The sequence below is a fragment of the Perca fluviatilis genome, chromosome 1 (genome assembly GCF_010015445.1).
Source record: "Perca fluviatilis chromosome 1, GENO_Pfluv_1.0, whole genome shotgun sequence".
Taxonomy (NCBI): domain Eukaryota; kingdom Metazoa; phylum Chordata; class Actinopteri; order Perciformes; family Percidae; genus Perca; species Perca fluviatilis.
In genome coordinates, this window is record NC_053112.1 from 12577406 (window position 1) to 12593249 (window position 15844).

Sequence of the window (15844 nt, forward strand, 5' to 3'; positions counted from 1 at the left end):
TAGCAGGAAGGATTTACAGTTTTTTTTATGATGGACTACCATAGGAATTACAACTGCACACAATTCTCTACTTGTCAACAAACCACTGAGGCCAACAGACGATCACATAGTTATGTAAATGAAATAAAATAGCTACAAGATGCAAGATTTTTAAGATATTGAGATGTATTTATTTTGTGGCTGTACAGCCCTGCTAGAATGAGATCTAGCCCAGAAATGAAAGTCCTAAAACAGGGTTTAACAGTTGACTAAATGATATCAACCCCACTTATTCGCTTGTTTTCCTGCTTTCAACCATATGACAGTCTTCGGCTATATTTACATTGCTACGTTTTGGTTTTTAAGCGGAGTTTTGAGCCAAAAGCAATCACGGTGCAAACACGCGTTTTTAGCTCCAGTAGAATAACTAATCTCTGTTTAATCTAACACGCCCAAACCGCAAATCTCATCAGCATTCTCTTATACTGGGCATGCGCGAGCCGTGGTAAACAGGAGGCAGCATGTATACTCCGCCCGTTGCTGGTAGTTGCCATGGTAACGCTAGTAGCTTAGTCTCAGCGAACGAGACGTCATGACCCAATCAGGAGTTGCCAAAGGTCTCCGTTTGCGGCCGTTGAGACTTCAACACAACCCCGGAGATTCCAAAGCAAAACGGGGTCAGAAGTGTTTTCAAATTCCTCCGGTTTAGGGGCTCTGAAACGCCAGAGCAGTGTGAATGCGAGGTGTAAACGTAGCAAAAGACATTCGTTTTTAAACCAAAATGTAGCAATGTAAATGTAGCTTCATCAGCGGATTGAGTTTGCTTCATTTGTCATGGAACTTCTCACCTATGTTGACTCAAAAAGTTGAGCTTGAGTAACTAAGGGACCGTCCACACGGAAACGTTTTTTTGTGCAAACGCACATGTTTTGCATCGTTTGGGCCGACCGTCCAGACGAATCCTGCAAACTCACTGCCTGAAAACGCACTTTTTTGAAACCAGGTCTCAGGGTGAAAAAATCCGAAAACGGCTCTCGTTTGGCTTCGTATGGATGGTAAATACGGATCCGTATCGATGATGTCATCGCCACACCCCTCCCTGACCCTTCCCTCTGGATTCTACACAAGTTATATTGCTAACGTTATGTAGCCAACGTTAAACATCGCTAAAGTAGCTGACTGCTCCAGCAGCGAAGTAACGTTAACGTTAGCTGCTATGGCTATCTGTTTATAAAGTGGCAGTAGATAACTTATCAACTAGCTAGCTAATCTGTCTGCTTATCAACTCGTTGAACGGATTATAGTAACTTTTACCAAGGCTTATTGTAGAAAGGCTACTGCAAGAGAAACGTATAGATTATTAAAAAGACATCATTCATGGATCATTGATGTTTGTTTGACTGTTAGCGCGCTAACGTTAGCTCGCTGCTAGCGTGCTGCAATCATGCAAAATAAAAAGCAACCCAACAGCACATTATACAACGTAAACTAAGACACATTTTCTTGCGGCGGCCTTTATAAAATGAGCAGTGGTGAAAGTTATTATAGTCCACGGATGTATTAAGAGAAATTATAATCTAGCTAGTCATGTTATCAGAAACAGCGCCGCCTATAGGCCTGGCATATGAAGTAGCGTATTGAGTCATTTACAAGTGGATTCGTTTGGACGCAACTATTCTTGAAACGAATCCAGGGAAGACGGGTAAAAAAAAGATCGTTTTGGTACGTGTGGACGGGGCCTAAGTGGACCTTTAGTTAAGATTGTTTTATAAACGTAATCAATGCACCGAATCCTGCACTGAACAGATGGATCCACACGCTGAAACCAGTAACATCACCCAGACAACAGAATTGCCTGAAGTTATTACTGCTGCTAAAAAAGAATATATAACAGGCTTAATAATAAACCATAGCAATAACCTGAGAGCTTTTTGAACACATGAACGTTCAGTCAACACAAGTGAAACCATAGTAGTCTACAGGAACATGACATGACATTTAAATTGAAGTAAAGTGACTGTGGAGGAGAAAGAGGAGGACAGTGTGCCATGATGGTAAAAGCCACCTTTTCTAGAATGAGGCACTGCCGAGATGGAGCAATGGAAAAACGAATAACAGAGGAAATGGTACAGTTCAGCTGAGGCACGATTAGGTTCTCTTCACGGCGTCTGTATACTGCGGGTGTCGAAAAAAAAAGAGAACGTTGCAATGAAAGGAAGGAAGGAAGTGAAGAAAGAACGGCTGAATAAGCCTTGATAGAGGAAAGGAGAGAGTCCAGCTGAGCGAGGCTGTATTGTCTCAGAGGTACAATGACTGATACAAACAAAAAATATAGGCTACAACTCCATAAAACCAAAACACAGAACATTACTACTACTGCAGAAATACTATGTGTTCTTCAGTTCCTAATATTATAGTCATTCTTCTACCACTAGTGCTGCTGCTAGTATTCACATATTTACTAGTAATGATAAGAATATGTTGGGATTATATTGTGTTTGGTGTGGTCGCAATATTTCTTTATGGGAGTTTATTGCTGTTAAAGGGCCAGTCCACCTTTTTTTTTTACATGTCAAAGTCTGTTAACTATTCATGGCTACTAGTCAACCTGAATCACTTGTGTAATGTCTTAGGTAGCTATGGAAGTCAGGTCTGAGAAAATTACCTTGAATGACTTTACTCAGCGTGTTCTCATGAACCGTTCGTTCAAAAAGCAACGAAAGGTTAAGCGCGGTAATTCGTAAGCATTCCGCCTTTTTGTTGTTGTTGCTGTACGCACCACATTGACGGCCGATGTATAAGAACGCGGCTGGCCGCGTACGGATGTGGTCTGGGGAGGATGGGTAGGCGTTAAAACACAGGACTTTCAAGTCAGGGATCGGAGTTAGCTTTTGCGTGTTCCTTGGGAGTGTTTTAATCCAAACCACGATCTTTTTCCTAATCTTATCTAGTCGTTTTGATGCCTAATCTTAACTTTCGTCGCGGCAAAATGCTCATATTTTGTGGACAAAATTTTACAGTAATCTCCGGCGAAATGAGCGGCTCATTTGGCTCTGTACCCGGCTCAAAGTCACCCATTTTCGGCTAAACACATCTACGACTGAGCTGTGACGGAAGTCCGTAGCCCGCGTCGCGAAGCTCTGTAGTGGCTTAAACAACTAAAAACTGCCGCTCGCCACCATGGAGCTCGTAGCCAGCCGGCGTCACGTGACCAGCTGGTGGTCTTCTAATTTCGTAGGATATCATACGTTTTGGTGTGCATACATTTTCTTATGATATCATACGGACCCGTTCATGACAATGCGTTGCTTTACTCAGGTATCTCAGGTTGACTTTTTGATTAAAAGCCTAGTTATAAACGAGGGGCAAAGAGCTTTACAAATCCAAGCAAGAGCAAGGCCGCAAGAGTAAGATGCTATGGAGTTGCTTTACGGGATTCACAGGTTTTGGGAGATTGACCCATGCTAGGAACTAAAAGCTTGAATATCTCAGCCTGAGCAGTGTTTTTTTTTAACCTGTTTTATGGTATGAGTCCACCAATTTTATGGAATTGCAAAAGTAAATCTCTTGAGTACCTCTTAACACATTTGTTGTTTTTACTGTGCATATTTCTTTTAATATGGACTCCAGGAAGAGTGGATGTTGCGGAGAATGAACTAACTTGGATCCAAATGAACAATGAGCAATCAAATAGGCAACAATTACAGTCCACTCTCGGCAAGGAAATGGGCCTGTAATTATTGCACACCCAGTCGACCACGTATTGCCATTTTCAAAAGATGCCAGAGGAAAGTGGTGATGTGCATTGTTCGCTTTCAGTAAAAATCCATTCAGTGGTTCTTGTGACAGATTGACGGATAGATGGACGAAAAGATGATGGGCAAGAATCGAAGCTTAGTCATCGTGGCACGGCAAGTTACTTACTTAATTATATAATATATATAATTATATAATAAATATAATAAATACACAAGTGCTTTATATAACACATTAAATATTTAAAATCAGAAATGCAACACACTGTAAGAGGCTTGAAACAAATAAAGGACAGACATGATCTTAAAAGAAATGAAGATAAAAACAAATGAAAAGCAGATAAGCTTGATAATGATGAATCTTGTAAGTTGTAATGTACAATGGAGAATATATCCATTTTGAACCTGGTTGTAAAGCTGGCCTCAGTCCTGTTGTCACCCTTGTGAACACATTCTTTATGTTCAGAACGTCTTCATTCAGTGAAATATGCTGAGCTGCTGCTCACAGCTGCTCGGCCTCTGGAGAGGTAGCGGTAGATGGGAATGGATAGATGGGGAGAGGCAGTGTAATGTACCATGGAACACTTGTCTCTACCTTGAGAGCAGAGAGCGAACGGGTGGGGTGGGGTGGTGGTTGGGGTGGGGGCAGAGAAAGACCTCACGGGCGCTACAGAGCTGAATTATAGATGAGCTAGGAGGAATGGAGGCACTCCGCTGGCTTTTCCCATCTGCCCACCTCAATCCATGCTCTCTCACGCACACAAAATCACACATACTACACCTAAACAATATTCCGCACACGCACCAAGTCTCTCAGAGGCAGCACACATTCACACTGCAGCTCCAGCCCTCCAATCCGCCGGATTTCAATCCTTTAGGCCGGATATCCGTTGCCTTGGGCTTCCTTTGCGTTGGCATTTTAAACTTTAAAATTTTGCAGCGGCGCCGCGGCTTTTCTCAGGTGCTTGGCACCGCCCAAGACGATTGTGATTGGTTTAAAGAAATGCCAATAAACCAGAGCACGTTTTCCTCCCATCCCCGAATGTGGAGTAGCCAGACCCTCCACCAGCGCGCTTTGGAGGAGGGTCTGGCAAAGCGAGACTATGTACACCTAAACCCTGGCTTTATCTTAAAGTGATGGTTCGGAGTAATTCACCCTAGGGTCCTTTGCACCATGACCTCGAGCCAAACACTCCCCCAGAAGCTTTTTTCACCTGGGTCTAACATTGGGAGAGTTAGCGTAGAGTAGCGTTAGCCGCTGAATAGCTTAGCGCAGGGGCTAACGGATCCGAAGTGTCTCTTAACATTACCCCACAAATGACGCCCAAAATTATACCAAACGTCTACAATAGTACAAATAGGTTATGCACTCATAAAACGATGGATTGTAAAGTTTGTAAGTACACCAGAAGTGTATGTAAATAACACTTGCCTGCTGGCTGCTGCGCTCTGCTGCTGCTGCTGTTGTTACTACCGGGCAGTAAGAGTGCTTAGGGCCGTCTACAAATTACTACACCGAAAAGATATTTATTAAAAATAAAAAAAATAAATTAATAAAAATATTTATTAATTTAATGATTAAATAAGGTAATGTCTCCAAACTTACCTCAATTATAACTTGTCTCCTGCTAGTTATTCTACAGCACTTACTTAAAAAAATAAGTTAAATTAATAAATATTTTTGTTGCATCTCTTTTCGGTGTTGTAATTTGTAGACGTCCCTAAGCACTCGTCTTACAGCAGCAACAACAACAGCAGAGAGCAGAAGCCAGCAGGCAAGTGTTATTTACATAACCTTCTGGTGTACTTACAAACTTTACAATCCATCGTTTTATGAGAGCATAACCTATTTGTACTACTGTAGACGTTTGGTATCATTTCGGGCATTATTAGTGGGGTAATGTTAAGAGACACTTCGGATCCATTAGCCCCTGCGCTAAGCTATTCAGCTGATAACGCTACTCTAGCTAACTCTCCCAATGTTCGACCCAGGTGAAAAAAGCTTCTGGGGGGGTGTTTGGCTCGAGGTCATGGTGCAAAGGACCCTAGGGTGAAATTACTCCGAACCATCACTTTAACAATACACACAGTTTCACACTCACAGAAGCACACACACACACTTTTTGGGACCTCACCATAGCTGCATTATTGAAACCCACTTAGCACACTGTCTTTCTCCTGACATCTGACTCACCAAATGAGTGACCCGTAAGCCCAGAGAAGAAGAGCTGGATTCCCTGATTCTGCTGCAAAAGAGACAAGAGAAGAATAAAGGCTACTCTGATATTCTGCAGTTAGAGCGGGACAAGAGAGGAAAAGCTGGTCTCTGGTGCTGCAGTTGAAAAAAAAAAAGAGAGGAAAAAAGACTTGAACCAATACAGTACAAGACAACACGCATGGCAGTCAGATCTAGGAAGAAAAACTCTAATGAACATGCATTATGGACATAGAAGCCAAACAAACTTAATCAGCTTACAGTATGGTAAACAGCTTTCATTGGCATGAATGGGCAGCCCTGTTTGGATACCTTATCCTGCGCTAAACAAATCCATGGGAGCCCATGTCGCGGCTTCCAAAAAGTGAATTCCTGAAAACATAACTGTTTGTGAAGTCACCAATGTTGAAATTACCTGTAGCTTTCAACACTAGCAGTTTGATTAGCATCTGTCTTTTTTTTACAGTCCCACTTCCTCAAGGGGCAAAAAGATAAAAAGCCACTGGTGATAGGATTAAAATAATACCACAAGATGAACAGCAGCAAAAAGCTAGTTTGTTTTTGCTTGATTGCCAAGTTATTAGTGAAACTTGGGGAATTTCCAGTCATGCTTTGTGTGTCACTCTACGGTTACATCAAAGTGTGTATAGGCACGCACTTGCCGCATTTGTTGGAGAAAAAAGGGGACAATGTAAGTAAGTTAGTGGTAAGGTGCTAGTGACTGCTTGGGTGAAGTATCATCTTCTCACACTCTTTCCACTGAAACATGCTTGTTTGCGAATCGAGGAACTACATAGAAGAAAGTTACTGTAGTTCAGCAGGCATTAATAGCAGGAACAAGAGGGGAAACTGCAGTCAGCGCTGGATGGTGAGAAATTTACTTTTATACTCTAAATGGAAGGATCCGCCCAACAAAACTTTATGGCTGATGATTTTCTTTCTGAAAGTCATCCATGTTGGTAGGAAGTAAAAAAAAAATACAAAAAAATAAGGGTTTTCTCAAATTCAGTTTCGACTTAATGGCAGTGCTTGTTTATCAAATGAGGAGTTGCACTTTTCAAATTCAAGAAATCAAAGTCTATTAATGTGACCTTTTTTGCTTTTAGCCCGTGTTAAATGAAATAGTTGTGGCTGCAGCTGATGGTCACGTGGATTATGGATTAGTCCACCTTTTCTTTAGTTAACTTATTAATCATTTTGTCATAAAAGAAATCAGAAATAATGACACGTCATACATGTATTATTTTGACTGACCTAAAGATATTCATTTCAAAGCTGTGGTAGGCACATTATTTTTGGCATCGTTGGGCAAAAGAAAAAAGGAGAGAAGACTTTACTTCAAAAAATTGCCATTGATTCATTTTCTGTCAAATTTACTTATCGACTCCATTTGATGGAAATGCGACTTTTCAGCTCGTAGTCGTGGTCTGGTTGCAATACCTACATAGAATGAACACGTGCTGAGGTGCTTCCACAATAGCCACCACTTTATTCATCTGTGCGATATCTGCTTGGCAACAAAATTGTCCATTTTTTTTACAACATTTATCTGTATTTTTTTTCTGAGATCAGGCGGAGGAGATGGACATTAAAGTGGGTTAAATTGCGGCCTCATCTGCCTCAACCCGACACCTTGTATACTGTGGGTTTACGATTACAGAGCCTGCTTTTCTGTTTCTGAACCCTGAGCATGTAAAGGGATATGAGATAACGGGCCCTGGATGTGAATGTATATGCCCCTTTTGTGCCCATGTCAACCCATGCATCATCCCTCATGCTCCCAGTTACTTCCGACACTCTTCTATTGACTTTTTTGACAGTAAAACCCATTACGATGATGGATTTTTATTTTGCGTGCCCCCATGTTCATGGCATGCTCTGTCCCCTGTAAAAAAAAAGTGGCAAAGTAAAGTAAAACTGTGGAAGAGTAAGGACACAGTGTAGGAGTGTGTGGCTGTTGTCTTGTGTCTTGTTGAAACTTTGATTGTGCCATACTTGTGATTCCGTGGTTGGAAGTTGGTCTCGCTAACTGCTGCACCCAGTGTGCTTTGTTTTGTTTCGATATCCCCCCCCATGGGTGCTTGTTAGGTGAGGTCAACAGACTGGTCAGAGGCTGTGGGGGCGGTGCTGAGTAAGCCCAGGACACTTTGTAGTTCACATGAGACGATATCAAACCCTTTCCCATGTGGAAAGGGTTTGTGAGTGCTGACAGAGAAGAAAAGGGGATTTAGCTTCTCATGGAGCATCGTCACACTCACGAACACACACTGAGCACAGCTTTTCGGCCTACAGTTCTAATAAAACAAAGGCCTTTAAGCACTTTGGAGAGGGAGTGTATCATTTATCATTCCACCTATGAAATAGTTTGGCTGACGTGGCAAGAAATATTAAAGCCACAAACCACCAAGTGTGAGATTGTGTGTGTTGAAGTGTGTCTCCCTCTGTGTGTGCAAACATTGTGGAATTGTACACTTTTGCTGTAGTCGGGTCCAGGGCTGAATATTGAATCCCAGTCCTGTTTGTGTACTGACACAGTTCTGTTTGTGTAGCAGGGTCTGGATAGTGTGTGTCATTCCATCGCCCATACGTGTATATCCAGCAAAGTATATTTCGTGGCCCTTGGGTGCACCTCTCTTAATAGGTGAATGCCGCTGGTTGCCAAATGTGCGAGTGCATGAGAGAAATCCCTGAGGTAAGTTGTGCAACTCTGCACAAACGTAGCAAATACATATCAACATGCCCTCAGTATGAACGTGTTGTACTCCAAAGCTTTACAAATTAATAAAATGCACTTTATAATGCTAAACTGGTCATATAATTGGAATATATAGCTAGCTGGTGTGCTAATTAGGGCTGCACAATATGAGGAAAATATCTAATTGTGATTATTTTGACTGATATTGCGATTGCGATATGATTCATGATATTGAAGGGAATGATGTTTGTATCATTATTCTCATTTTCATTGACTAATATTAAATCTTAAAAAAATTAAAATGATTATAGTGTGATTTTTACGAGGATCTGTACCAAACAAAGATGTTTTCTGTAGTCTGTAGGATAGGATTTGTAGGCCGGGACGTCTCTGCAGCACCACAATACTTCATTCAGAATGGTTTGACACATATTTTGCCTTTAAGAAATATTGAGCCCCCCTGCGATTTGGATATTGCACTAGTCCATATTGCGATTTCGAAAAAATTGCGATTAACTCTGCAGCCCTAGTGCAAATAACCTGTTTTTCAATAGTGTGCTGAGTCTGGGCCAACTGTATGATTCTTCCTGCTCAGACAATAGATGGCAGCACGGAAATAGACACAGGCCTCCTGACCCTCATTCTTCTACCAAACACAGCACAGCACAGAGTTATAAGTCTGTTTAACTAGCTGGTTTCAGTGGTGACTGGCTGTGCTCAGTTAAATCAAGTTACATCTTTATATATTGAAAACTATATAGTACGGAAACTTGGCATTGAATGTACTTAATCTTTATTTCATGTGGCTATGGTTTTGTAACTTTGAAATGAGACAAACTGTTGTTTTTTTTTAAATAAAATGTAATGATACAGAGGCTTCTGAGAAAAGGAGTGTTTTTGACTAAAGATATAATGTTTTCTTAAATTATTTTTACCCAGATGTTATACCCCCAAAAGTTTCCTGTTGCATGAGGAGGCTGATCAGGGTCATTTATAGTAAATGATGTCCTTATTTGCTATTGACAGCTCAAAACATGCACTCAGTTTCAGACAGGGATGAGATGGGTAGGAGATGTAAATTAGATGCTAATTATGTGTTAGATAGGTACTAAGCAAGTAAAAAGAAAGTAAAGTACTGTATGAGTGTTTTGCACTACACTTTTGGTATTTGTTATTAATCATATTTTTATCCCTTTTTTTAAATCTAAAAGTTAAATGCACTATGTTGTCTGTGGCCATGACAAAAGACAGAACCCCATGTGTCTGCCAGCCTCAGGTTCAGTTCAATGTGAAATTGGTTCAATAGCGGTGGCAGTGCACACGCACACACACACACACACACACACACACACGGTCAGACTGATGAAATTAGGAGCAGTTAACTGGGATAACTCCTCCCTGCAAGTATTATTCTCTCTTGTGGTTGTTTACCACTCTGATTGGCCTCCGTTTCGCCAAACCAAATGTTTGGGCTACGTTCGCCAACCAGCGTTCTGGGCATTTTCTAAACTCTCCAGGGGTGCATGTGCTGTCCCAAAATGTCCCACAGAGACAGAGTCAGGGGTGGAGAAAGAAAGAAAGAGGGGGGGAGGGAGTTTTGTGTAGAGGAAGAGGAGGGGTTTGAAATCTACAAGTAAGACCATGCTGATACGATAACTAAAAGTGTTGTAGGGGAGAGCAACTATCGCTTTGCTCTCTGCCTCCGATATCAGACTGTCTTCAAATTAAAGCTTTCAGTTGTATAAACACAGGAACTCAAGCTGGCCTGAAATAAAACACACAAAAAAGTACTTTCTGAACATTTCCTCTTCCCTCAATTCAGTGCATTCCAGACCTGAACACATGCCAGTAGACAATGGTGCTGGGTGTTTCCCTGGCCATTGGTTGGCCAGATTTTTATCAGAACGGTTTGTCCCAAAGTGCTTTTTACAGCAGAAAGGAATTTAGATTAAAATGAAGATAGAAAAGAGAGAGATGTCACGGCTTTAGTGCATATGTGTGTTTCCTGATGGCATTTTTGTGCCTTTGTGTCATAGCAGTTCAGCTTTCCTCTAAGTGCGATACTGAGAGTAGGACCTGTACTGAGAGTAGGACCAAAACCACAGTTACAGAGTTCTATACAAATACACAAAAAATACAAAACAATAATAGAATTATTTAGAACACACTTAATTATAATGCACAATTCATTGCAGTAATCCTTAATAACAAAAAAAAAGCATAATGCGAAGTTCCAAGTTCCTCTCTCCAACAACCACAGTTTTAAGGCAAAGTGTGACACAGGAATATCTCTTCACAGCTGGTAATGTGGCATACAGCTAAAATGTAATGTACATGTACACAAGAAAAAGCATTGCAAATGTGCAGCTCAACTTATTCTATATGTATGATTTAGAAGGAAATACAAAAAGGTATTTGTAATGAATGTAAATGTCACGTTACCTATACGATACCTTTGGTGCTTAACATATTTTCCAGGGTTCTCACGCATAACTGGTTTTACCACATTTATATTTTTTAACAAACAAAGAATATTTGACTTTAAAACTCCACCCTGTGCATTATCTGACAGGCAGCCTCGCAGGGGAGAGGAAGGTTGCGACAATAGACTGGCAACGACTGGTGACATGAGCACATTGGAATAATTTCTACAATCATGTCTTGGCTTAGAGGTACCTGGGCCTCCCTGAATCCACAGCAAGCACCCACACGATGCCTGCGGTTACTCTGTTTGTAAGTTTTTATATGTATATGGATTGGTGACGGGGTGTGTGGATTGGTGATGGGCAAAATGTTGTGGTAATGTTTTCCCTTTCTGTGATTTCTCTTTTATGTATATTTGCAAAGAAACTCCTGTACACTGTCATATTAAGTTTAATAGTAGGCAACGTTTCGGTACTAGACCATCTGCAGGGCAAATAAATTTGCCCTGCTTGTGCTCCTCCGACGCAAGTGTCTCACGTTGTAGATGTGCAAAGTATTTTTCTGTACTGTCTTTTTTATATATAAAACATTTCAGTAATGAATAAAAATGTTCTGCAAAAGGTCTAACCTTTTATGCATGTTAAAGGGTAGTTAGTGGTTTGTTACTTTGTGACTTAGATATTTTTTCGTTATTCTCCTTCCTTAAAAGTACCAGGGGTCTCATTTATAAAACTGTGCGTAGGATCCTTACTATAAGTGTACGTACGCCCAAAAGCCCAAAATGGCGTACGACAAAAAAAAGTCAGATTTATAAAACAGTGTGTACGCACACCTGTAAGCAATGTTCCCTTTATAAATCAGAGATTACCTACAAGCGTGCGTACGTGGATCAGCCTCTTATCCCGCCCTGTACACGCCCATTTTTAACCATAAATAGTCAATGCAAAGCACCTCATGAATGCTGATCAGTATACAAATGACACTGGCAGTTGTTAAACCGAATCATGATGACTGGCGGAGATAAGGCAAAAAAGTTCTCAGACGTTCAGGAATTGCTGGAAATTGAATTATAATTTCGGATTGTTCTTGCAGAGTGTATGGAATCCTGATCTATAACTAACTGTATTAATAATACGTCCAAAACGACAGGCATTACGGCACTCGGGGACAGCTTCCATATACCAGACGTATATAATAAGATTTAACAGAACTATATATTATATCCAAACAAGCCTTAATGATAAAGTTGAAGATTATATATAATATTTATTTTAAAAAAACACTTAGCTGTCTGACATTTCCCTCTGGAAACAGCCGCTAGCCCCCAGAGTGGCGAGGACCTGTATTTGGACCAGGATGGCACAGTTCCGGCGCGTTGCCCTCTCTACTGGAACCAATTCAGTACATAGATCCAAGAGCGCAGCTTTAGGGAATCTAAATCAGCATATTAGCCAGTCATCATCATGGTCCCTGAAGTCTCTTTTTCCCCTGATTCTTCCATTGGCGTAGTCCTCCTGCAGGGCCAGCAGTGCCATCATGCAGCATTACGCACAGCTTCACCACAGCATTTGTATGTTTACAACAATTTGTGATTGTTAACACCTTGCCAACACAGCATCAACTAGTGGTATCCCTCACCCCGAGATACAATTTGAAGACGAAATAAAGTCTAATAGGCAAACACACTTTTCTTCATGCAGGTTTTGTCACAAACAGTATTAAAGTTCGGACTGATAACGAGGACATTAAGTGTAACGATTGCGCGAGAGCTTAATGGCTGTATTTTCAGACTGTGACATTTGATGATATATGCACAGTTTTAAATACAGATATTTAGTTATTTACACTGTGTTCTGCCGTTATCTAATGGTAGGGTATTTGATGCTAGCCTGTATTCCATGCAGTCGGGCCATCCCCTCCTCCTGCGCTCCGTAGGGGACAATGTGACGGTGAGACAGCGTCGATTAAATATTAAGAACAAATTTTTGTTTAAGATTTGAGTTGAAGGTGTTTATGGAACAAGTATCACTCAGTACAAGCGCAAATAACACTGCTGGATTTCATCTTCATGGTAATGTGAATGATATGGAGTGAAGAAATGTGCGTGAGGCATCAATACTAGAAAATATTACGAGTAATCTTATTTCCATGTACTCTCTGCAGTCTGACTTCAGTTCACCACCTCACCATCTGCGTCGCCAATTCCTATTTTGTCTCCAAAATGTGCGTACGCATGGGTCAGAGTTTGCGTGGAGGAAGTTTTATAAATCACAACCTTTGCGTGGGAAGTGGCGTACGCACATTTTCAGCCCCGTTTTGTGCGTACGCCACATTTATAAATGAGACCCCTGGTTCTTAGAAATAGTAAGAAAACACAGCAACTGAATGTTCCAGATGTGTTCCGAATTCAAGTTGCCTACACATACAGTACCTGTCGCCAACATTTCTGAAATGTCTTAAAGTTTTAACCACTTAACTCCTTTAAACTATTGATCCAATTATTTCCCAGTTTGACATTCTACCTTTCTGATTCCTTAAGTAGTGTATATACTTTCTCTGCTTGACGCACTTAAAGGACAAATCCGGCGCAAAATGAACCTAGGGGTTAATAACACATGTGTACCGAGTCGACCGTTCACTGGGATTTGTTTTCATGCTAATTGAATGTGATCAGTTTTAGCGCAAACCGCTAATTAGCTTATAACGCTAGCCTTCGGGGCAGAGAGTAAAGTAAAAAAAAAAAACTGCTATTTCTATATCACTAACAAGCCTCAAAATAGCACCACACTTCGCTTACATAATGAGGGTCCCTACATGTAAACCGAAGCATTGAGAACTTCGTAAGTGTACGGACAGTTTATAAAAAAATAGGTTATAAAGACAGTACCGTTCACGTATACAGGCAGGCGCCATCTTGGGAAAACAGTCACGACCAGCCGAACGACGAACGCCGTGCTTGAGCTATGTTACTGGTTGCACGGCGTTTGTCCTTCGACTGGTCGTGACTGTTTTCCCAGTTTGCGTTAAAACTGGTCACATTCGATTAGCATGAAAACATATCCCAGAGAACGGTCGACTCGGTACACGTGTGTTATTAAGCCCTAGGTTCATTTTGCTGGATTTGCCCTTTAATATCACAGTAGTTCAGGCGGGTTCAAAAGTTGTTTTACAGTCACATGTACCATATATATTCCCATCATATATTTTCACAACCTGTCTCGTTGAACCAGTTCAGGTTTGTTTGGTATACTCTAGTCTATATCGACGAAGTTTCCTTTCCGGGATTGCTCTGGTGCTGCCAGAAATTCTGCCAGATGTTCCTCATTTCGGCCGGATGTCCGTAACCTTCCGCTTTCTTTGTGTTGTAATTCTAAACTCCGGTGGATTTCTGAGGACTGTGGTTAACTGCTCCTCAGATCTCTGCAGGGTAAATCCAGACAGCTAGCTAGACTATCTGTCACATCTGAGTTTCCTGTTGCACGACTAAAACAACTTTTGAACATACACATGTTCCACCAAAACAAGCTCCTTCCCGAGGCTATTTTGCAGAGGCATCCGGTGCTTAGTGCCGCCCAAGACGATTGTGATTGGTTAAAAGAAATGCCAATAAACCAGAGCACTTTTTTCTGGCAATGCGAGACTAGGTATACTCCAACTCTCACACTGCTTCTCAATTCTCTTGCACTACCTGCTTCTACATAACACTAGCGCCCACGTTCAGAATTAGCATTTATGGGTGCTTTTGGGGAGATTTCTTTCTGTGGCAGGTGCCTGGTTAGCTCAACTGGTAGAGCAGACACCCATATGCAGAGGTTTACTCCTCGATGCAGCTGCTGCAGGTTAGACTCCGCTCTGCGGCCCTTTACTGCATGTTGTTCCCCCTCTCTCTCCCTTTTCAAGTCTAAGCTGTCCTATACAAATAAAGGCCTAAAATGCCAAAAAAAATTATCTTTAGATGTCTTTCTGTGTGCTCATTCCCTCATGTTGATTGTCTCAGCGGCTGTCTGTGTCAAGCTTCCTGAGCTTGCTTTATTACAACACAGCACATGAGCAGAGCCAAAGCACCAAATTCAAAACCGTATCGTGGTAAAATAATCTATTTTCTTACCCCTCAAACAGCTGCTAAATGTACATGAACGTTTGGTTTTGCAATCTGAAAAAAAATAGCCTTGCTGGCATAGAAACGCTGTTTATCATTCCCACATGAAACAGGCGATTCCACTTAAATTCCACGGATTTCTTTTTTGCCCTCTGGTAGTTTGAGAATCTACTGTCCTAAATATTCGCGTCTTAAAGAAATCCACAGGATTGTTAAAAGATTGGGTCGTCATGCCATTTTCTTTTTTCGCAGCATCTGTAAAAAAAAAAAGAAAAAAAAAGAAGGCTATTTATGTGCACTAACTTGTGACTCTTCATCATGTCATCCCCACATATGACATTCAGCATCTCTGGACATGCATGAGTGAAATGTATTAAAAGATTTTTGGTGAAGAAGAACAAAAAAACAAACCCTTTTGTTTCCATCTCTGTCACCGTTGCTTTCACTTTCTCTGTGTATTGTGGGAGAAAGAGAGACGAGTCTCTTATTCACCCCTCACTTCCTCCTCTTTGTCTTTTATGGCGAGCTGTGTCGGAGACAGGCAAGAGCGGCGTGAAGGAGGGAGTGAAAGTGAAAGGGAATTGAAGATGACAGATAATAGTGTGGAATTGAAAGAGTTGCAGAGAGGATGTGGCAGTGGGAGATGAGGTGGCGCAGTGCTTCAGTAATACACCAAA

General features: G+C 41.3%; 1 protein-coding gene across 1 annotated transcript in view; it reads left to right on the forward strand.

Moving 5' to 3' along the window:
- Positions 1–15844, forward strand: part of mgat3b (beta-1,4-mannosyl-glycoprotein 4-beta-N-acetylglucosaminyltransferase b) — a 72462-nt gene that overhangs the window by 46745 nt on the left and 9873 nt on the right. Inside the window, exon 2 of the mRNA XM_039813962.1 lies at positions 11217–11377. Within this exon, the coding sequence (XP_039669896.1) occupies positions 11301–11377 (77 nt within the window). The 5' untranslated portion in view covers positions 11217–11300. The remainder of the gene's footprint in view (positions 1–11216; positions 11378–15844) is intronic.